The sequence below is a fragment of the Pyxicephalus adspersus genome, chromosome 10 (assembly GCF_032062135.1).
Source record: "Pyxicephalus adspersus chromosome 10, UCB_Pads_2.0, whole genome shotgun sequence".
Lineage (NCBI taxonomy): Eukaryota > Metazoa > Chordata > Amphibia > Anura > Pyxicephalidae > Pyxicephalus > Pyxicephalus adspersus.
This window is the reverse complement of record NC_092867.1, coordinates 21329681-21352026: the sequence shown is the minus strand read 5'-3', so window position 1 is coordinate 21352026 and position 22346 is coordinate 21329681. Positions and strand designations below refer to the sequence as shown.

Genomic DNA, 22346 nt, shown 5'->3' with positions numbered 1-22346 from the left:
CTTCTGGTGGGCCCCATTCTTAACTGGTTATGAATACATATGCATTTTCATTGATATTATTTAACTGGACTTTTTTTTTTTTTTTTTGGGGGGGGGGCTCTCAGGTGGTCTCCTGAAATTCTACTGTACCAATAAAGACATGCATTCTGCTAAGCCCTCCTTCTGGTGGGCCCCATTCTTAACTGGTTATGAAACCATGAGGGGAGGGCAACCAAAAAAAAGTGCATCCATTATTTGAGAAGGAGCTGTGACATTGTTACCACTCCCTCGATCATCTGTCCAGCAACTTGCAGAATTCTCAGCCTCCCTTTAGCTGTGCAGTTGTGCCCTTCATACGTTCCCCTGCACTTGCTCTGAGGCTGTGCACAGCTGAAGGGTTATTTCCGAGTATGTGCTGCAGCCAATAAGCAGACTAGTTCCTGTTGCCAAACTTGTCCTGCGATTGGCTACTAATCTTATTTATACGTCTCTTGTTCCAGGTGCTGGTTGCTGGATCTTCAGTTTGTTACCTGAGACTTAGCCCAGCTATATGCTGCCACACTGAGCCTTTTTGAATACCTGTCTTTGGCCTGGCATGGACCACCCTCCTTATCTTTCTTCCTGCCCTGATCTCAGTCTGCCTAGACCTTGCCTTTAGCTAGCAGTCCACCCCTACGTGATCTTGGCTGTCCCTTCACAGGAGCCTTCTGTCCCTAGTGGGGGGAGCCTGGGGACCATGACCTGGTGGTCTCCTCACAGTAAAGTAGTCCTGTGGCCACCAAGGTCACTGGTCCATTACCCCTTTCGGGTGCTTTGGTGAAGACTGGGAAACACTTAGACTCCGCTCCCCAGGTAATCTACCGTTACCTGCCAGGGGGTATGCAGTCCTAACAGACATGCAGTAACCAACATCAAGCAACAATGAGTTGATCCAATTACATTAGAACAGTAAAATACCAATGCTGCAATCTGTGCCGTTTTCCTATATCTGCTGCTGAGTGTAGGTGCAGCCAAGCCAGTGTATAATGTGAAAAAAGGAACCTAATGTGGAATGTAAATGTGGCAGTCTGAAAGAAGATCTGAGAAAGAAGTTTGGGTTGTGCAGCTGTTAATAATCTAAGTGCTTTCAGGCTGTCATGGTAACTTATGTTCTTGGTTTGCACGATGACATAGATTTGCTTTTTACTCTCTATGCCTGGGGCACATCGCTTGACTTTGCCGAGCTGGCATAGAAGCCAGATAACCCCGAGCGGAGAGACAGAAGAACAGGTATCTGGCGTGTTAGTGAATGTGTTAGTTATCAGCAAAATGATATCATCTTAATCCTTGCTAGAAAATGACTAAATACTTTATTGTCCTGCCATGATTTTAATGGCCATCGTGCAGGGAATGGTATTTTTAGATCACCGTTCTTCCATGGAACTTTGCAATGTTTTCATATTGTGCTAATCTTTACAAGCGGATAATGATCTGTACAGCAGGAAAGAAGGTTACACTTTCATTGCCACAAGGGCAGTGTGGGGCTCATTTATGAAAACTAGAACATAAGATGTTAGGCAAACATTAAACCTCTGTTGTCAGAAGCCTAATTTTATTGAACCGTGTTTGTTGGTTCCATTGTCTATTTGCAGGTTTCATACGTTTCAGTATGTGCAATACATTTACTGTTACAGTTACACATATTCAATGCAGTTTTTGGAAAGTACAATAAAACTCAAAGGGCATTCACATTTCCTTAAAAGAGGCCCAAAATGAAAAAAGATGAGATATTCAAACCTATCTAAACCCAAATAATGAACTATGGTAAAGCGGAAGTAAACCCAAAGCAAAAAAATCACACTCACCTTCAATCCCGCAGATCAGTCTTTCCGTTGGGAGGTTTCTTCCATCAAGTCCCGTGTCCTCCCGATATCCATCTTCAGTCTGGTGCAGATAGAGCTCGGGGCACTCACATTTTCTCCTCTATACTTCTGCTTTATTCTTCCAGGCGTGGGCGCGAGATCGGGTGACGTAGATTGGGGAAAAAATTTGCCGATCTCACTGCGCATGTTCAAGATCGGCAATTTTTTTCCTATTGATGTTCCAGCATCCGCAGAAGTAGCAGCCAAGTGCCTCCTGGGATGCGTGATGTAGGTAACCCAGGAGGCTCTTTACTTCCTTTATCACTCGCCTAGGCAATCAAGAATTAAGGGGAATGGTGTTGCAGTTTTTTTTTTAACTTAAAAAAACACACAAAACAAACAAAATGATGTCTACCCTTTTTTGTCAAATAAAGTTCTGAGTTCAGGTACGCTTTCAATTTCTCTCTCTTGGTCTGTTTAATATACCATTGTAAGTGTTTTAATATCAGTGTAATAAACACACAATGGAATAATCCTGCCAGAAATCCAATGGGTTCCAAAGTCCCTGTGCTTTCTTTTGAGTCTCAACAATGTATTTAGTTCTGCCCAGTTTGCCTCTGAACTACCCAACAACTTACCCTATGTGGTTGAGATGAGGAGGGGAAATAGTGTTCTATATTCTGTGACACTGCTTCTCCTACATGGATGCAGACTTCAAACTTATTGCCCAAGGAACCCTTGAAACAAAATTGGGCTCTCGGGGTCCCCTTGATAAAATGAATTTACTCAGGGGTGGTGAGAAAATGCCCCATTAGTGGTAATATTCAGACTTTACAGTGTAAGTTAAAATGCCAACAATGTGGACAACATGAAGGCCACTGGTGTTCAATACCAAATGGCATTGAACCCAGAAATATCAGATGGGAGGTCAATTAGCCAAAGTTTAAGGAACTCTGTTTGAGAATGGCTGGTTTAGAGGGTAAGGACAGGATGCACGCTTCTAGCAGATCACCAGGTGAAAATAAAGAATTAGAACTAATACAGCCACAATATACAGAGGTTAGGTAAGCTGCAACATTTTTCATTCTTGGGCAGATTTATTTGTTTATAAAGGTTCTCACACAAAATGTGCAAAACTTTCACCCATAATTTGAAATTAATATTGGGAACATGTGTGAATCCTAGATCACCCCATCATACCTATCCTGCAGTAAAGGATTCCACAATTTGTGTTTGTCAGGCATGATATTTTTGCAGCTGGGCTCTGCTACAGTCTACTCATTATGTGCACAGAGTCTCTGCATGTCTTACAGATCACAGATAAAAGTACAGATTGCAGATGCGGGTCAGCAGATGTACGCCTCAGGTGCTGCGAGTTCACTGGGAAGGGAAAATGTGCAACACATCACATGACAGGGCAGCAAACACTGTCCAATTTACTCCCGTCCAAGGCGCTTTAATATGCAGATGATATTTTAAAGAGATCCTGTTAGACCTGCAGGTCTGCATGTGATCCAGATTTGTTTGATCTTTCAGACATGTCCTGAAGGCAACATGCTGGGATGTTATCCATGCCTGCTGATTGCCTGTGTTCTACATTAATTTGTTAGTCCTCAGAATTAGAGACTGTTACACAGAGAATCTCTTAGCACTGTCATTTATTTCCAGGCTGGCAGCGGTAATGGTTGAAAAGAATTATTTGTGAAAAGGAATGTGCGAGATGCTTCAGAAATTAATCATCAATCAGTCCCATTTCCCATTTCGGCATCCTTGATTGTCTCTGCTCACTTGAATAGGAATACCATATTAAAAGTATGTTTGCGGGTCATGTAATATTGCCTTTGATTGAGTTTGCCCATAGGGCTGGATTCATGTCATTGGCATTTAGAGGTAAACAAGCTTTGGTACCCTAAGTAACATCTATGCGCTAAGATCATCGCTTTCAGAAAACATTTTCTTATTTTAATGATCACAACCTGGCTTATATTGTAGTGATTATGTGTAAGATGTACTTTCTCTGTAATAAGTATATTTCTACCCATGATGGGGAAAAATGTGCAGCCAATACCTATACAAGGAAAAGCTGTCTCATTATCTCTGCCACCTGTAAGCACACATCTACTGTGCATATTAGTACATCTGGCCTTATATAAAATATATTACTATTAAATCAAGATTATACCCAAATAACAATACACTATCAGGAGGTAGGGGATTTTGTTAAGAGAGAGAAATTGAAGTTTCCCCCTGTTCCTGTTGGCTTTTGCATACAATGCATAGCATACTTGCTGACTATTGGTAAAGCTCACCCACACCAATGCAAATTTATTGATTTCACTACATCTATGATCAGGTCCCAAGGGTCACAGAACTGGAGCATACCTTGGTCCCCTTTATTGACAAGCTGTGTGCTTTTATGTTATTTTCTCTTGAATACAACAGATAAAAATATTTTGTCCTTACTATTGATTTAGCACTGTTGTAAAACTCAACAATCCAGCACTGGTTCTCTCCCCCAGCAAGTCACCATCTGCACTTACAGGTTTCACCCGGTATATCAATGCTGCAGTTCCCTGATCAGCACCTGTACATTAGAGGTGAAATTGTGCTTTGACTCTAAGGCTACGTACACATGTGCAATAATTGTCGTTGGAAAGAATCTTTCACAATCCTTTCCAAAGACTAACGACTGCACGAAGCATGAACAAGTGCTGTACATACAGCACCATTGTGTTCTATAGAGAAGGGAGGAGGAGAACGTCTGAGCGGCACCTGACCTATACTATGCTACCCCATATTGCCTGGCTTAGACATTTCCCAGGAAGTTCTGCCTCCCTAGTGTTACAATTATAATCTATTTGTATAACATAGCAACTTTTCCAGCTATTTAGTCTATAGTACAAAAAATTCCACATCCCTAAATACAAATATTCAAAAAGCAACAAGATAAATTGGGACTTTTGAGGCACATACAACTGATACCTACTAATAATTGTACCATTTATTTTACAAAATAAAAAAAATATTAATCATTATTAAAAATTATGTATTATAGTGTAGGTCTCATTTGTATCCTGAATAGGAATGAGCAAGCCAAATTTTAAAATTCGATCTCGCGGATAATCGGGCCGTTCTCGCTTACCGAACATGTAAGCGAGAGCGGCCTGTGTAAATTCGACCGTCGAGATCTAATTTTTTGGGACCTGCAAGAGCAATCTCCTGATTGCTCTTGCAGCCCTGTAGTAGGTGTTCTTGGATGGAGATTTTCTATCCAAAAACACAGGAATCCCGCGGCTGTGCTCATCATGAATGAATGCAGCCATGGGAACCCTCCTCTGCGCAAATCCCGGGCACTAGAGGTTAAATGAGGGCAAGCCCTCATTTAACCTCCAGTGCTTGGGGAGGCAGGAGGAGTACCGCGGCTGCTGAATTTGATTTCCTTGATCTTCCCATGGGTTCACGATATTGGATCGCCGAAATTTCGAAGACCCATCGGAAGTTCGAGGAAATTTTCGTGAGAATGTCAGAGGCATTCTCACTCATTACCTAATCCTGAAGAAGTGGACATATAGCTTCCATGAAACACGCTCAAGTTCATTGAGATGTCACAGTTTTTTGCTATGAGCAATTTGGTTTTAATAAATCAAATATATGTATGGTTGATTATGTAATAAATTATATATTTTTTTCTATCTTTTGTAAACTAAGTGGTACATTTATCCAGAGCATGTGCCCAAAAAGTCCCAATAAATCTTGTTGCTTTTTTTAATTAAAATCTATTGTCTATGATTAACAAAGTGCGTGAAACAAAGACAAAAATACATGTAACACCAAAGTATAGAAACTATTCTGTATATACAATTTTTCTTTAAAACATAGCAATGAGAAGATGAAATAGGAAAACTAGATCAACCTGTACAAGCATACAATGTAATGAAGGAATAAAGGGAAATGTAATATAATAGGTGGTAGCATGTTCAGGCTGACTGTATGTGTCAAACAATGCTGCTGATAACTATGTTAGATCAGAACACAATATCTTTATGCTTGTCAGCGTTAAGGATACATTCAAGATTGTAAAGTGGCATATAGTGGAGAAGTATAGGTTCATGAACGTAAGAAGTGATATAGTGGAAATAAGGAGATGACAGGTTTCTGTACATTGTGTAGTATCTTGCAATACGCCAGGAAATGTAATTTTATAGCTTAGAGTTTGAAGTTTGAAAGGCACTCTGTGTGTTTTTGTTAGGAAAATGATAGACAGGGAGTAGCAGCACTTGGGGAACTAAAGCCAGATGCCAATAGTGGTGGCTGGAGCATACGTAAACTTGGGAAAGGGGCCCAGGGCCCAGGACGTTTACCTAGTATGGAGCCCTAATCAAAAATGCTTGACTATTTTAATGCTGATACTTTTAGACATGCAAAAGGGACCCCAGGAAGTTTACCTGTTTGGGGCCCCGAAATGTCCAATTACAGCCATGGTTACAACTAGCATCCTAACCTATGGTGCTAGTGTATGCCCCATAGTACTGAGACAGATAGCAGAATATTTTTGTTGGTTTTGGGGAAATCAGCTTCCACCATTTATCTATTTCATACCCGACGCTGACTTTACACCCTGCCATTGTTAACTGAATAGCTGAAAGTTATATTGCTAATAAAGTGTGGCTATATTAAGTCTTGGGTAATGCTAGTTCACATAGCCTGTAGCTGCACTTATATCGGCTCTAGAGTCTGTTTCGTTTTATGTGTGCACTGTTCACCTTTGTTCCTGTATAAAGCCTACAGTAAAAGGGTTATCTTCAAAACACCATTTCTGTATCTGCTTTTCCTTGGATGGCAGGAATCCACATATTCCACAGTTGCTGAAGATCTTGCAGTAAGGTACTACACACAATATATACAAAGCTCCAAGAACATTATGTTTAATGAACTAGGATGAGCATATTCTTACTCTGTGTAATGGCATATGAATAACGCAGAGGGTTTGTGTGTATGTAAACTGTGTGCCTGAAAGTATTATCCCTAGCTGTAATTTCCCTTCTGATTTGTTATTGTTGTGTATCACCCAGAGTGGGTATGGGTGTTTTTTTCCACATCTGAAAATAAAAAATATATATTTATGTTAATGCATTCTGAAGCAACCTGCTGGCTGTTTTTAGCATTAAAGTATGGGATCCGTGTGTGGCTACACTGGAAAGCTTTGGAGAAATAACCGCTAAAAGCTACATGCCTTTACCACTGAGGTCTATAGTCACTTGTTATGTATTTAAATCTGACCTATATGTTGGCACATTATTAAATGATGACAAGCTTTGGGGCACCTTCCAGCCAAATAATAGCATTTATTTACAGCAGCGGAAATATACAAGGTAATGTAGCTGCACTATAATACCAGTAGATGCAGGCGATTTTAACTATTTATAAGCTACATTTTGCAGGATTCATGCCTTGATCCTCCAACCTGTGCTAATAAAAGCAGATATACATATTTATTTGTGTGATAAATAATTCAAGGCACTGTATTTCTGATATGCCAGTCAGCGAATAGATTTATGTGCACAATGCAGGAAAAGATTTGTACAAGTTTTAATTCAATCAGGGGGACAGAATGATAGAATGAGTTCAAGGTCTGTGAACTTTTTTTTTTAAATGTAATTTGAATGTTTCTCCTCTTTTTTAAATATTGTGTATGATAAGAAAATATAAGAGAGAATATCTCAGGTCTTAAAACTAAAGGATTTTACTTAATACTTAACTAAACTATCAAGGAAAGGCCAAGGCGAGTTGCTATAAGACCAAGAAAGAGCTTTAATATTAATTTGTTACACATTGAAATTCATTGATATTTTACCCTTTACTCTTCGGTTAGCTTTGTTTGTATCACATGATCAGTGTTCAGGCTGGTTGGCAACATAGTTTTGTTTTATGCAAAGAGTTACCCAATAGAAGGTGACTTTAAAATTCTATACCACTTACCTAATATTACGGAAGCCCTAAATCTTGGCATACTCATTTATATAGATTCCATCTTCTGTCCTTCTGATCTTTTCTGTTGATTTACTATTGTGACAAACATTTTAGGCACCAATGCAAACCTAGAACAGGGGGGAAAGGTCTGACCCCAGTTTTTGATTTTTATTATGGAGTATACAAAGCCATCCCCAGTGCTGCTAAATAAGAAATCTGAAGGTAGGTACATGGGCTCTGGCTACTTGCATTTAATTTTTGGCATATGGCTTTTTTTATAACCTTGAAAAATCTTTAGACCCAAACAAATTCGGACTAAACATATATATGAGAACCACTGATGAAAGTAAATGGTAGACTAAGATCAGATTTAGCCAGCTAAAGTTTATACAGATTTTCTTAAAGAATATTGGCCTTACCACTCCTATCCTTATACTAAAGGTCAGCAAAGCTGCCCATCACTAGACTGATATATATTATTTCCATTATGTGCTCCGTTTGAATAGGTCACATACATGACAAGGTTACCCTGCTCGGAATGGTTTGGAATCTTTATAGGTGCACAAAAGAGTTCCTGAAAATAATAGTGAATAGCGGTATGTCCGCGGTATGTTCAGGCTGCTCACCTTACCTCCTATCACAATGCAGTTGACATAATAAATTGGGCATTTGTACATTGTTAAAGTGTAAGACAAATCCCTATTTATTTGGGCCCATGAACAACTGTAATCCCAATATCTGTAGCATCATGTCACTTTAAAGGCTCTTTAGTTATAGATAAATTATTTATCTTTGATATATCTGCCAAAGCTTAAATCCTGTATCAAAAAAAAAATCCCTTGCTGAAAGATTAACTTTCTAAGATTTCAGTAAGTAATATTTAGATACCATTGGTGTGTCACTTGCTGTAATTTTCTAAAATTTTAATATTTATTGTTTTATGTTGTTGGCTTGCCACTTGCTGTTCCAGGAGGTTTTTTTTAATTATACCATATGTGTTTCGGTCTGTACAGAGCATCTGAAAATGTGTATTTTTTTCAGCAGAAACCGGACTACTTTAGATAACATAACAATTCACAAGAGAATTTTTCCAGGTGCTCTCAATGTGAATTCTGTGGCCTTGACTGTTTGCAGGTCACATTCCACTGGAAGGAGTAAAAATAGGTTATAAAAATGGATGTATTGTGTAGGAAAAGATTTCATTTTAGTCTAGCACATAAAGAATATTGTGCAGTACATTGTGCATTGCATTACGATGGCCTTTTAGAATTGTATCATTTGTCTTGTAACTGGAAAAAGTTTTATACTAAAATAAAAATAGTTATTAAAACACAAAAGCAATGTACCAACATTTATATATATTCATGAAAAAAAAAGTTTTCAGTATCAGTTGAATTGTTTGTGAGAGAAGTTAATAATATTCAGTGTTGTTGTAGACTTCTCCTGTCTTCGAAGGAGTTTGGTTGTAACGTTAAAATTCCCCCATATTTTATCCGACATAACTTGCTCATAACTACTAGTAATAAAACTGACATCACTTAGTGACTGTTTATTTTTTGACTAGATGTATAGCATGAGGCTTAAACAGACTGTATCTCCAGGATAAAAATAAAACTGAGCATTTATAAAAAATCAGAAATCTGGAAGTACCAACACCAGCAGCAACGTTAGAAATCTTGCAGATATGGCTAAAGTCTTCATAGTCCGGAAGATTGCTGGACCCTAATGCCTGTTACGCAATCCCATTGGCTAGTAAACTAGCCAACCATTAGGATGGGCCAATAGGAAGGTGAGAGAAGGTGGCAGATCTTTTTAATGTAGGTACATTTTGAACTAAGAGTCATGGAGAGGAGTTGAAAAGTCAACTGGCTTAAAATGGGCACATATGTATATATATATATTTAGGGTAATAGTATGTTAAATTGAGATACATGTAATTCAGAGTTTCAGTACTTAATTATATCAACCATAGGGCATTAAAAATGTTAAAAATACTCAAATAGTAAAATATTCTGAAGATTAGGCTGACGCGTTTTGCAGACTTATTTTCTCTGCTCCATCGGAGGACAACAGATTGAGGGTACTTTCACCTTGCTCATGTGGTATTAACCAATAGTATTACTCCCAAATCAAGATGGACAGTCATCTAGGAGAAACACAGGTCTGGAAGGATAAACTATAACAATATTCAGGGCTGATGGACTTCACTGGTAGCCATAATAGGATTTTGTGGGAATTTGCAGGATGATTTAGAGAAAACTGTAAGTGCAAGTGAGGAGTTATAGCACATTTTTTACATTGGTATTGAAAACTTTTTTTTTGTGAGGGTGTAGCTTGACATCTTTGCCACTTTTGCCATGTATACTTGTCTGAATTGCCCAATACTGACAGCACCTGTAGACGGTCCTGCTGTCAAAAGAGTTTCTGACGACATCTTTAGAATCGGTGATCAGATGCTTGGATGGAGAGTTTGTTCATTTTGTGTTTATGGTTTCAAAGCAATTTGCTTTAATGCACATATCATGTATACTAAAAGGACCTGACAAATAATAAAACAAAATGTTAATACAATTTGTCCTAATTAGGCTCTTGTTACGGCTGATTAGGTTAAACTAACGGCCCCCTTTCTCCTGTAAACTTTATTTCCCAGATTTTTTTTTCTTTTTTTTGTAACTATTAGGCTAATAATATTTGAACTTTTTGTTTTAGTTTTTATTATTTTGTTTAATATTTTAGTGCACTAAAAAGTGCTAAATATAAATGTGTGTGTGTGTGTGTGTGTNNNNAATTATATATATTTATATTTATATAAAATATTTCTTTCTAACCTATAAGTGGTATACAGATGCCAGAGCTAAACTGGTTAAAGTCAGTTTATTTCTGGCAGCAAATATAGCATGTCTTTAAGAAAGGATAACATGATGTAAGGAGAATAAAAGAGGAAAACACATTTTCTGTTTGTACAATAGGACACCAGTGTTCGCCTGGTTTTGGTCATGTGACCTTATGCCAACAACATCTCCATCATGTCATTCACCCTCCCGTTCAGTCTTTGCAGAATCTTTTCATGACCTGCTGAAATTGAAAATGTAACCTTCCCTAAATAACAGATGAGGGATGCTACAAGTTGACATTTTCTATACAAGATCTTTCTCTTCTTTCAGTTTTGACCTGAAGCTCTGAACGATTTCACCAACCATCCAGACAGCACCTGTCGTGCTTCTCTAGATCTGCTATACAAATCAGCTTTTAAGCAGTTCTTACTAATTACTACAGTGCTTGTTACTGGCACTCCAATCAATTTCAAATTGTTACAATGCCATTAATGGACAACACAGAGGTTAAGTGATTAGTACCCTTGGCTCACGGCTCTGGGTTTTGGTTGGAGTCCCAGCATGGACTTGATCTGAATGGAGTCTGCATGTTCTTCCTATTTCTGAATCAGTTTTTCTTTCAATTCTTTAAAGGATACTATCAGAAAAATGCCCGCCATGTATATGTCTACATTAATGGAATGATTTTCACTGATTTTCCTGTTCCTTTTGTACTTCAGATATAATTTAGAATAAATCATATCTAGAGCAGTCTTTCTCAAGTTTTTTGTTATCACTGAGAACCCTTAAAATATTTTACAGGCGTTGATCAATCAGTGTGAAAAACACTATTTGCCTTGGTGGCCAGTACGAAGAAAGGCCCCCATACTTTAGTGCTCAGAATGGCACATTAACAGATATTTTAATATATCTTTAGTTTTATGCTGCTGGCTCTGCCAAGTGTCATTGGCCCTGGAAGTATGTAGGCACCATGTTACGGAAGCTCAATCAGCCGCAGCTCAAGGAGCCTTTGACAACTCTTTAAGGGACACTAGAATTCTACGGAAACCTAGTTGAGAATGACTGATCAAAAGCATATCCACCTGAAAACAAAAATGCATTATACTGCATCTTGCCAGTTCTTAGGCGTGGTTGAGTTGACTTAGGTTTTATTTAGCCATGTTACTTGAAGCCCCTTCCATTGTTGGCAAAATATGACCGCATCCACAATTTACCCGTCATTACTCTCCCTAGGTTTCAAGGAGTGACCCAGATCTTTCACAATCCTAGCAATGTCCATGCACAATATTCCCCTTACAAGTTGTGTATTCATTTGATGACCTCTTTCACACCCAGATTTTGTAGCATTCGGTCTCCATCCCCTTGTGGGACCCTGAAGATCTCATCCGGCCCAATCACTGGCAGCATTGTGATTGTGATAAATGCTAAGAAAATAAAGAAAGAAAGAATTGTGGCTTAACAGATGAGTGTACCATGTTTGCGTTTAAATATTAATTAATGCTAAATCATAAATACTTGATGATATAATTATAAATGCTAATTTCAGATTGCTTGGTCTTTGGAAATGTTTGTTATTTACATGCAGAACAGGCAGCTGGAAATAGAAAGCAAACATTTGGAAAGATGACGGGTATTGTTTATATATTTATATTGGACAGCCATGACTTAAATAAGAAATGGGCAGACTACCTGCATGTATTATAAGTTAAAGCTAACTCTCAGCTAAGGCATTATAAACAGAGAGAGTGGAGGAACTTTTTTTTCTATTTTCTCTCTGTCACACAAGAGTTTACTGAAAGCTGTTGACTAATTTGAAATATAGGCACCTCAACCTGCAGTACATTTTGCAATGTACTTGGCTGAATGCTGGCCTGTGGTGATCAGCTTTACCATTCCATTAGATTCAGAGTTTGCTAATAAGCAATTCTCCACACATTTTTATGGGCCATACCTGGGAACCTTCCAAGGTTGGGGAGCCGAAGATTGAGGTAGAGTGGGGTAAGTCGACGGGTAAAAGCCTAAAATTTATTACAGCCTTTCTTGACACTTACCATGGGGAAACTTGAAATAATTTAAAGGTCTTCATGGAACCCCTACTATAATTACTAAATCTACAGCCCACAGTACATTGGTGTGGTGGTCAGTGTGAAGAATACAATCATCCGTGTCAGTTAAACTGACCTGGGAAGCACACATTGCTCAAGGATCCCCTAGCAACCTCTGGAGGAACCCTGGTTGAGAAAAACTGGTGTAATACGGTAGCTGTTCACATAGTATGCTGTAGTCACATGTAGTCAATTGTTAAAATACATATGCAATAAAAACAGAATAGCTTACAATATTCCAACAACATAGGGGCAATGTGAGGTCTTACTAAAACTCTTTGATCTCTATTTGCATAAACAGTTTCTTCAGATCTTTGTAATAGGTGCTATTTTGTAGGTGACTGTGATTGGCCTGTGCTTTGGTTTAGCTTACCCAGTTGTGTAGAGGTTCCAGTAGCTCCATTCCTATATCCTGCATCTAATCCCCCCCCCCCCCCCCCCGCCCGTCCCATCAGTCTCTGTACAGAGGAGCTGACACTCCCCCTCCCCCCCCCCGCCCATCCCCGTTAGGCAGCTTTTATTACTTCTGTACATGTACACTGGAGCTGCATCATCATAGAAGAGACATTTAAAGAAAATTTACCACCTAGCAAATTTTTTTAGACTTTTAGAAGCAATCACACATAGAATTGCTTCACTTACGCATCCTTTCAGTATAGAACTCTGGAGGTGCACTTTGTTTGTCCGCAAGTTGCTTGTGTAAATCCTGTCAGCTAAAATTAAATGGCAAAAAACCTGTCGGCCTTGTTCACTTTAATATGCCTAAGACTCGATATATATTGTAGCTGGATGAGAAAGGAGGTCACAGGATATCACCTGTTTTAGAATCTATAGAGTTGTCTCAGCGGGAGACTCTACTTAGAAGCAATCTGCTATGTGCAAGTGGCTAAACTATGGTTACACAGCACATTATTTCAATGTTCTCCCTGCCAGCTGACTAACTTAGCATCTGCCAGTTTGTCAGAATGTGAGAATTCTGGTTGACTAGGGCAAGAGTCAAAATTAGAGTCATTGCTGGAATATACAGTTATAGAGTTTGGCCATCCCTATTCACGGACTGTATTGGTTTTCTAGGAAAAAACATAGGTCAACACAACCTCTGTTGCAAACTTACAACCTAACTTTCCAACTTATGAGAAAAAAGAAAATTCATCCCATGCATTCTGACCCAGTTACCTATTAATTTTTTAAAAAGCTGCCTAAAGTCGCTTTTCTACTTGCTAGACCTGCTTCTACCTAGCTCCCTTGGATGGAGTCCTCTTGCCTTCAAATGTCAGGCGCTTGGATGTGGTACAGTCTTGTGTGCTAGATTCTGCTAAACTGCACATCACTTCTTTCTCCAGTGGAGACTGGTAATCTAGCATTGCAGTCTGAGCCCACCCCTGACTAGTCCTGTTGCCATCCTTGTCATGATGTTGTTATGCTACCCCTTGAGTCATTAAAACTTCTAAGAACCTCTGCAATAAATAGCCAATGGGAACCAACTCACTAGACATCAATACTAGATCTTCCAACGTTGAAGTAGTAGTGGTGCTTGAAGTGACTATGGGTTCAGGTAAGTGTTTTTGGCATTTATTTTTTTATTTTTTTTTTATGATTGGACAATTGCTAAAAATGGGTTGGATGGTATACAAACTTTCTGTGTGTGTTGGAGTACATTACATCTAGCACATGCACAATAGCCCACAATTGAGGCGGTTATAGGAATAAAAATATAGGTTAACATATGACCTATGCAAAAGTCTGTGCACAGTTCCAGTCCCTTTTGGCAAGATTCATTTTGCAGAAATCCCAGCCTTTAATGATTTCTTTTCTGCTAAGGACTGTAAGGTATTTTATCTAACTCTGATGTTTTATCAAACAATTCAAATTCAGTGTTCAAATAATGTGCCTAGATTTTGCAATCCTCATCCTTTTCATGCAATAATTCCATAACTAATAACATTCATGAATCGTAGTTGTTTTCCCATAAAATAGTATTCTATCTCCTAGATGGCAGGTCTTGAATGGTTCCATTTTTTCATCTCTGCAAGGACACTAAAAGCAACCTAAAAATTAATCAGCTAGATGGGAGCCGTATTAAAAAAGATGAATAACACATGAAAACTCACGCACTTATATTTGTTAATGGGCTTTTATATGCATATGTATTACAAACGTTGATAGCATAACCACAGAGAGAATACCGCAAGCAATAAACGAGGAACCACATGATAAAACCTTTTGTGAACTGAAAATATTTTTTGATTAGATTTTTTGTTATTAATATCACAAACAAATTACCCAGCTGTATGAATAGTAAGTAAATTCATGTTCATCTTTTTTTTTTTTCTTTATAAATATTCTCACGCTACTCTTGCTGAATTTACTGTGTTTAAAAAATAAATCTCAAGACTTCTTGTATTTCATTTGTAATTGATAATTGCACTTTAAAAATGTGGAAGATGTTGTATGATTAAGGTATTTTAAAAGATTATCCACCTTACCCATTCATACTCTCCTTTGCCACTCTTACCTATGGCTTCCTCAGAGCACTTAAGAAATACCCCAGCCCTTCTAGGTATGGTGAAGAGTATGTACCTTCTGCCCTAAAGTTCCAATTTAATTTTGTGATCAAGCAGGGCTTTCTTTGCAGAAAGGGACAGGTGATAACCCTTCTGAAATCCTATTTCAGAATGCTTATCCACCTGATCATTCTGTGGAGCTGTCAAAACTGCTGAACTGCAAATGTGCATTGCATCATTCTGGTCAATCAAGATGGCCGATGATCACAAGAAGGAACAAGGATAGGTGAGTATTGTAGGGTTTAGTTACTTTAACAAACTTTTCCACTTTGCTAAGTAAAATTGATTTCACAGAGAGATATTCATTCATTCAGGCCTAAAAAAGTTTTAGCTTTTAGACTTTACCTTCTTCACTTCAATTTCTCTTCAGCACATCAATCTCATTAACCAATGAGATTATAGGTTAAAATAAAGTCTTCAGAATTTTCTTGTTAAACAGCTGGCAATCAGTCACCTTCTTGATGATAATTAGCAATTGGCCAGCAGTCTGGTTTCCTAATTACGTGCTGGACATGACATCTCTTGTTAATGTCCAGGGTGGTCAGTAACCCTCGGAAGATATGAAAGCCCTCCTATTTTCCAGGAGACGAACTCTGGCTCAATGTCAAGCCACTTAGACAAAACTGAGCATGATTATATTACTCAAGCAATAGTTTAAGTGAGATTAATTGAAGTGAAGAATAACCCCTGAAGCAGTGGAGAATAAATTAAAGACAGAGACTGATCTACATGTCAATCACTAAGAATTCTATTGAGACCAATTTCACTTTTATCAAATAGTTTGGGCATTCTGAATAAGAATAAAACTTCAAAGTTAAGAGATTGTAGTTCAAATACTTTGTTTTACAATTTTCATTGTTAATTATCTGAATATAAACTAGAAGTAAAACAGTATTTATGGATAGCCTGAAACTTGCAAGGTACTTGTTTTCTGGGATAATTCTGCAACACAATACTTGTGTGTGTGTGTGTGTGGAGTGAGAATAAATGGTGGACCTCCGAGACCTACAAAAGGTCAGACCATCTTGACATCTTATGTAGCTTTCTGTTCTTCACTGGTAAGAAAGCCATGCTGCCTCTTGCAAAAGCCCATATCTACTAAAAATGGAACTAAAATTACCTGAACGCTGTTACAAGAACTAGTTGAGGATGTCAACATTCCTATGTAACAATTGTTTCTGAACTTACATGGGATTTAACTCCCAGTTCAGACGATGGAATGGTGAGGCAGAGCAAAGAAAGTGCAAATGGACTTTAGCAGACTATATAAAAGGTCATCCTTCTTATGAGATCCTCTCAATCCAGTATTAGTCATTCATTATGTAGTTAGGGTTTGGTAATCTTGCCATTTCTCCCCTAGGCTGGGTAGCATTTACTTGCCGGTAGACTTTGAATGGTTATTACCTGGCAGCTTTTGTCTTTGTTCCAACTATGGAATACAATAACTAGTCTTGATAATTCCCTTTGGAATATAATGTAAATAAGGTGAAATTCTTATGTTGCCTCATATGCCAATACTTCTGTGTTTAAATTCAGTTCTAATATGTTCTTTTTTTTCCTTAACAGATGGTACTGGACAGCATTTCCAGTCTTCTGCTCTACAATTCTAAAACTAAAGTACACATGAGCTTACCAAAGGTCAGCTTTTGGAACTGAGTTGTCCATCTCTCTCTACATGGCCGTATACTTGGTTGCCGTGCTGCTCCTACTGACCCCGTGTCAGCCAGTTCCTCTTGACTTCCCACCTCTTTCAAATTCTTCCCTAACTTTCGAAGAACTAAGCAATACTACTGAACAATACTCCACCCAACCTCCAGGTACAATCCGCCGTACACCCCAGACAATCATTGTCGGCGTTCGGAAAGGAGGGACCAGGGCTTTGCTGGAAATGTTGGACATTCACCCAAACATTGTAGTAGCTGCTACTGAAGTACATTTCTTTGACTGGGATGAAAACTACGTCAAAGGGATTGAATGGTACAGGAGCCTTATGCCTTTCTCATTTGAAAATCAAATTACCATTGAAAAGACTCCTGGTTATTTTACATCACCACTGGCTCCTGAAAGGATTCATAGCATGAACAGCTCAATTAAGCTGCTTTTAATTCTTAGGGACCCTACGGAGAGGGTCATATCAGATTACACCCAAGTATATTACAACAGGTTGGAAAATCACAAGCCAGTGCAGCCTTTTGAGGGAATCGTGATTAAAAATGGTGCACTTAATACCAAATATAAGGCAATCCAAAGGAGCTTGTATGATATACATATGGAGAGATGGCTAAAACATTTCAGTTTAAATCAGATTCATATTGTGGATGGAAATACTTTAATTAAAACACCTCTTGCAGAACTGCAGAAGGTAGAGAGATTCCTCAACCTCCCACCTAGAATAGTCTCTTCAAACTTTTATTTCAATCAAACGAAGGGGTTCTATTGCATCAGAAGTGATGGCCGAGAAAGGTGTTTGCATGAGTCTAAAGGGCGTCCCCATCCTGTTGTCAATGAAACAGTCTTGGAGCAGCTTTACTCTTATTTCAGAGAACATAATCAAAGGTTCTACACAATGGTTAATCAAACATTTGACTGGCACTAACTCGAATGCCTATCAAACAAAGAAAACTGTAGAAAACAACAAGTTGTGAATTATACCAGTGAGACGCTTTAAAACTTTAACACGGAACCTGAAAGAATGAGGAAAAAAAGACTAAACTGATATCTTTTTCCAAAATGGCCATAATGTGTAGACGTTAAAAAAAGGAAAAAATTTGTTTACAGAGAAGAAAATATTAAACCCAAATCATTTCCTTTCTTTATTGTAAATATTGATATGCAACGCATTATTCTAAATTGTGTTATTTTTTTCCATTTTATATATGTATGTAGACACCTATAGAAAGATTGTGCAGTAGAAAACATTTGATATTGAACTCTCTTTGCTATGGTAAAAAAGAGCCTAAAAAAAGTTTCATATGTTAAAATGTGCGTAAATGGAAAAATAATTTTGTAATACTGCTAAGCTATATGTTACTGTCTTCAATGAAACTTTTATTCAATGTTCTTAGTACAGGTATTCTGGGATAGTAATAAAATGTGACACCCTTTTGTATGTTCATTTAAATAGAAAAGATTTGCTTTACACCTGTTTAGCCAGCAAATTTAACTAGTTATGACAACCTTTTTTTTTGTTTCATACTTCTTTTTTTCCCGTATAGTTTTCTGTCCTTCTATTTCACCTTCCTTTATGTTTCATCTTTAAAGCAGAACTTGTTTTTTGATATAAATAAATAGCCTATCATGTTGGAAAGTAGAAATTTCCTCTCCTGTGGCAGAAATTCAATTACAAAAGAGAGTTATTCCCCAGAACCAATAAAGGACTTTACATTGACTTTAGACACGTTCTAATTAATACAGATAAAACTTAAAAAAATATTTAATGAACATACAGCTTTGAAAAATAATAAAAAATTTCACAATCAAAGGTAGTCACATTATCTTGCCTATGATTGCTGAATCATGAAAACCAGAAACTGGGAACATTCACATGTGATGAGTGATGTGAATAAAGATAGTCCTGAAAAGTATTAGGAGTTTAAGATGCCTAATTCTCTACACATGAGCTGCTTCCTCAGGAGGTATGGTGTACATATAGGTCTGATTTATTAAAGCTCTTCAGCGTTGGAGAGGATACACTTTCATCAGTAAAGCTGGGTGACCCAGCAAACCTGGAATGGATTTCTTCAATGTCATTTACTAGCAAATGTTTTGAATCTTGGACCAAATCCATTACAAGTTTGCTGGATCACCCAGCTTCACTGATGAAAGTGTATCTTTTTAAGCCTTGGAGAGTTTTCATAAAGCAGGGTCATATAGTGTAATGTACAAATTAAAGGCATGTTGTATTGGTGAACCGCTGGTTGTTGATCGTCTTCTGGGTTGGATGATAGCCAGCTTTATTCAACCTATGTCTTTCAAGTCTAGGCTGGCATTTTCACACCCCATATGGATTGTGAAAATGCCAGCCTAGACAATGTTGCAAAGCCACGGCGCTTACACCGTCACATTAGCACTGCCACTGTAGGGGGAAAAGAACGAAAACCCGGGAGCAAGTTGCTTGCCAGAAGACTGAGTTTGAATAAACGAAAGATCTGCTTTAAAGTCCTGTTTTCCTTATTTTTTCTCTTTGACATTTTTTCACGTTTTTGGTGTGAATACTGCATGGCCCTTTAAAAGCCACATAACATACATATTGGGTTGAATTTATTTAACATGTTGGTGCAAAAACCAATGTTTTTGTTTTTTACCGCCACTTACGTAACTTGCACCTTGTTGAATTAGCACTTTCTTCTCTAAATATGAAAATAAAAATAAAATGTATTAAGATTATAACTCGGACCTAAACGATTTGTACAACTGTATATTTGGAAGACTGCATCGATATGCAATAATGAACTTTTACAGACTGTATAACTCTTTAGTTAAATACAAATGAATATTTCTTAAAAATGGTTTGTGTCCTTCCTCTGTATATGTCACACTTCTACTTCTTAAAGCTTGGTTCAATTCTGCACTTTGAGTAATGGTTCTAATAGAACGGATAGATAATTAGCATAAACCACAGCGCTGAATGGAGCCTGCATTGAAATCTGTTCATTTCAGTCTCTGCTAATGCTGATGTAGGACTTTAACCTTATAATACGGTATATATCTGCCTCTCCTTGTCTTTCTGATGCATTCACTATTGTTCTACCATCAAGAAAGATCCATAAAGAGAGCCAGTAATGGCTGAGCAAAATTAATAAAACATAATGTCATTATATATGAAGGAATTGATTAAATATTTAAACGAAGGCAATGAATATAATGGGTCTAAATGAAATCTATATTTCTTTTTGCCTTTTAAGCCGCACAATACGGGGGAAGTTTATCAAGGCTGGCACAGTGTGAATCAGGTACTCATTCAGTACATTTGATTCTTCATAAAGGACCCCGCTAAGTCCTATTTGCATGTAAACCAGGCTTGTAACATATTTCCAAAACCATTTCAGAAAAACAATCAACTTTTATGTGAAAGAACCTTAAAATGTAGACTCCTAGTATTAAATAGTCATACATATGTAAGACAGTTTTCAAAAGTTGAGACTTATAATAGACAGTCCTTCTCAACCTTTATTAAAACATGCTTAATTCTTAAAAAAAAATCTACTTTCATGAATTATTAGTAGCTTCTGTTCTTTTACTCTACTTTTAAACATAGGGGAACACTTGAAATAACTTTCAGGTCTTCAGGTAACCCCTGGTATAATTACTATATCCACAGCTCACAGTGTGGTGGCCAGTGGGAAGAATGTACCCCTTACAAATAGGAAAAATGATCATTGGTGTCACTTAAACTGACCTGAGAGGCACAAATTGCTCATTATTCAAGGAACCCCCAGCAACTTCTAGAGGAACCCTAAGGTTCTACTAAACCCCCATCATACAATATATAGGTTTATTGCAAACAAATATTTTCTATTCATATTGTATTAAGAAGAGTAGGAAGAAGTATTTCTGCAGTAAGCTATGACAACTGTGTAATTCAGCAAGAACGTATCTGGATGAAAGCTGCCATAGCTGACATGTATTTGAAGATGGAAACTCAAGGTCATATATTTTTCTTTGCTTCAGCTTTTATATGCTGACCTATAACAAATATGCAGTTTGAGTGTTTCGCTCTATAATAAAGCAAGGATAAGGATGACAGCCCCAGTCCTCGTACCTTCAAAAATGTTTCTGCAGATGCAACTCCCATTTTTCTGTTCATTTAAAAAATGTCTATAGGTCTTCAGCTCTCTCTTACACTTCCCTCTCCTTGCAGAAAAGTCTGGAGTTGAGTTATAATAAATCCTGTAGTAACAAAGTTTAGAGGCTACCATTGCTAATTTTGAAAGTGCTTATTGCCTGGCTGTCATTTAAACCTTTCAGTACTATACTTCATAAAATTATGTAGAATAGGATTTCAGAGTTAGGAATGCACAGTCTTTTTTTGGGTCAGTGACTCAAATGAGTCCATTTATAAAGCAGTGAATCTGATATTCACAGAAACATTTACCGGTGGAGAATCATCCAGGCCCATGTGTTTCTAGTGCTGGAGAATGTTTCAGTGATTGTCAGATTTACTGCTTTAAAAAGAGCTCAACAATTATTGAAACCCAAGAAGGCCAGGCAACTACCATGTTTAGAAGTAAGACCTGTAATAAAATCCAGAAAAGGTGCAATAAATAAAGTGTAGAGATGCAAGGTTATGCACCTAGACCATTGACTCCCCAAGCATCTAAATTAGAATTAAGATGACCACTCTAGAATTTGCACCTTTAAACCTGATGAAAGGCCACATTTCTGACCAGTGGCCCGAAAACCTGTCTGCTGGACTTCACCAACCCTCCACCACCACTCTCTACTCTGTCTTCTTCTTCTGATAAGAACATATGTATGAAGGTGCACCATTAGAAGTCCCGTATGCCAAATGCCAAAGCCAAAGCTCAGTGGATATCTATGGGACTTTGCTAAGACATTCATATTTCTGTAGCAAAGCAAAAAGACTGCATATTAGACATTTATTCTTTTTATATACATTTGTGTACCCCTGTACAAAAACTTTGTATAACAAAGAAACATATACATGATCATCTTAGCATTTCCAGCAACCCTGACTAATATGCCCACCTCCCCAGAAGAAGCCTTTCTGGCGAAATGCGTTGGGTTTAAACAGATATCAACCTTTTATAATTAATGAATTTCATTAATTGTAATCTAAAGATTGTTCTCAACTTTTACCTAAATTGTTGTACCTGTAAGCTAGTGGATCAACAGATTTAGCACAACCTGTGCAATAAAATCTTTCTTTAATTTACGACTTTACAAGGGAGGATGCACTTGTAGACAGTTGGGGCCTGATTTATTAAAGCTCTCTTGGGCTGGACAGGATACACTTTCATCAGTCAAGCTGGGTGATCCAGCAAACCTGAAATCGATTTCTTCAAGTAATTTGCTATTTTTGGCAAATGTTTT

General features: G+C 37.7%; 1 protein-coding gene across 2 annotated transcripts in view; it reads left to right on the top strand.

Moving 5' to 3' along the window:
• LOC140339493 (heparan sulfate glucosamine 3-O-sulfotransferase 1-like) overlaps nucleotides 1–19799 on the top strand; it is a 95212-nt gene extending 75413 nt beyond the window's left edge. For both annotated transcript variants that reach the window (XM_072424224.1, XM_072424225.1), the window contains one exon: nucleotides 16860–19799. In XM_072424224.1, the coding sequence (XP_072280325.1) occupies nucleotides 16969–17889 (921 nt within the window). In that variant the 5' untranslated portion in view covers nucleotides 16860–16968 and the 3' untranslated portion in view covers nucleotides 17890–19799. The remainder of the gene's footprint in view (nucleotides 1–16859) is intronic.
• The last annotated feature ends 2547 nt before the right edge of the window (nucleotides 19800–22346 follow it).